This window comes from Toxoplasma gondii, assembly GCF_000006565.2.
Source record: "Toxoplasma gondii ME49 unplaced genomic scaffold asmbl.42, whole genome shotgun sequence".
Taxonomy (NCBI): domain Eukaryota; phylum Apicomplexa; class Conoidasida; order Eucoccidiorida; family Sarcocystidae; genus Toxoplasma; species Toxoplasma gondii.
In genome coordinates, this window is record NW_017382960.1 from 1 (window position 1) to 1,109 (window position 1,109).

At 35.2% G+C, this 1,109-nt stretch overlaps 1 protein-coding gene across 1 annotated transcript; it reads right to left on the reverse strand.

Annotated features, from left to right (window-relative positions):
- Positions 1–17: 17 nt before the first annotated feature.
- On the reverse strand, positions 18–597 carry TGME49_322600 (hypothetical protein). Its single transcript, XM_018783048.1, has one exon. The coding sequence runs from the start codon at positions 430–432 to the stop codon at positions 19–21; it is 414 nt and encodes a 137-aa protein (XP_018634750.1). The 5' UTR covers positions 433–597; the 3' UTR covers position 18.
- Positions 598–1,109: the final 512 nt, after the last annotated feature.

Here is a 1,109-nt window from a genome sequence, read left to right on the forward strand (position 1 = left end):
TTACGACCGTTATATAATTTAGAGATAGAATGTAACGTGGATCATTATCCACACTGCTTCGACGAAAATGTAGATATAAGATTGTAAATGTTCTGAGAAGATTTTACATAATGTACCTTTGCATTTACTCAAAGTTATGCAGTTTACTGGTAAATATGTAACTAGAGAGCTATACATACCCTGATTAAAGAAACCCAAGATAGCACCGACAATAACATGACTGAAATGTATACCAGTAAGTATAAATAGACCATTACCAAATCCATTATCGTTAATATAAATAGATAGACCTAAGTATTCCGTACAGACTAACATTAGGAAGGAGACTACCAAAGTGAATATCATGATATTTGTACAGCTTGTATATAAATGTTGGTTTTTCAAATATACGCTGGATACCACTATACTTAATGCACTTAACATGATGGTCATGAAGAGCACAATAGAACTTGGATCCGGTAAACAAAGACCTTCAAGATCTAAACCAGTAGTCCAACTCGTAGTATATACTCCCCAGAAAAAGGTAGTTTATATAAACCTAGGAATCCCATTTTATAATGTGTAACAGGGAGTCTAGCTTCAGTTGTTATCTGATTGGTATTGCATGCCTGGTGACTTATATTATGATTCTTATTAATGGGAGCACAGTTCCCTGGGTATCCAATCCAGTGCTCTGCCTTGGGCATTGAAACTAACCCACAGTTCAACCCTGTATTATTTAACTCAGTTAATTAGTATTAGGTTTGATATTCTGTACCAACCGATCTAAAATCGTGATGTCTTTTTGTCGTTTATATAAATCTAGTAATGCTTGTCAAGTTCCTTGTATCTATTTAGCTCACTGCGTACTTAGGATCAGACCAAATGAGTTCACTAATGGTACTAGGAAATAGGAGATCGCGTTAGTTCTTGGGAAAACGACTTCCGAACCACCAATATAGATTGGTACAAAGAAGTTACCATATCCTCCGTACAAAGCCGGCATTAAGAACATAAAGATCATAGCTAGACCATGTATTGTAATTATCACATTATAAGTAGATATTGTCTCTGTACAAATGATCCGCGAACCAGAACTGTATAACTCAAATCGAATAAACAGAGACATT

What these genes read in the sequence shown, in the direction of transcription:
- TGME49_322600 (XM_018783048.1), bottom strand. Translation starts at nt 432, where the DNA reads ATGACCATCATGTTAAGTGCATTAAGTATAGTGGTATCCAGCGTATAT.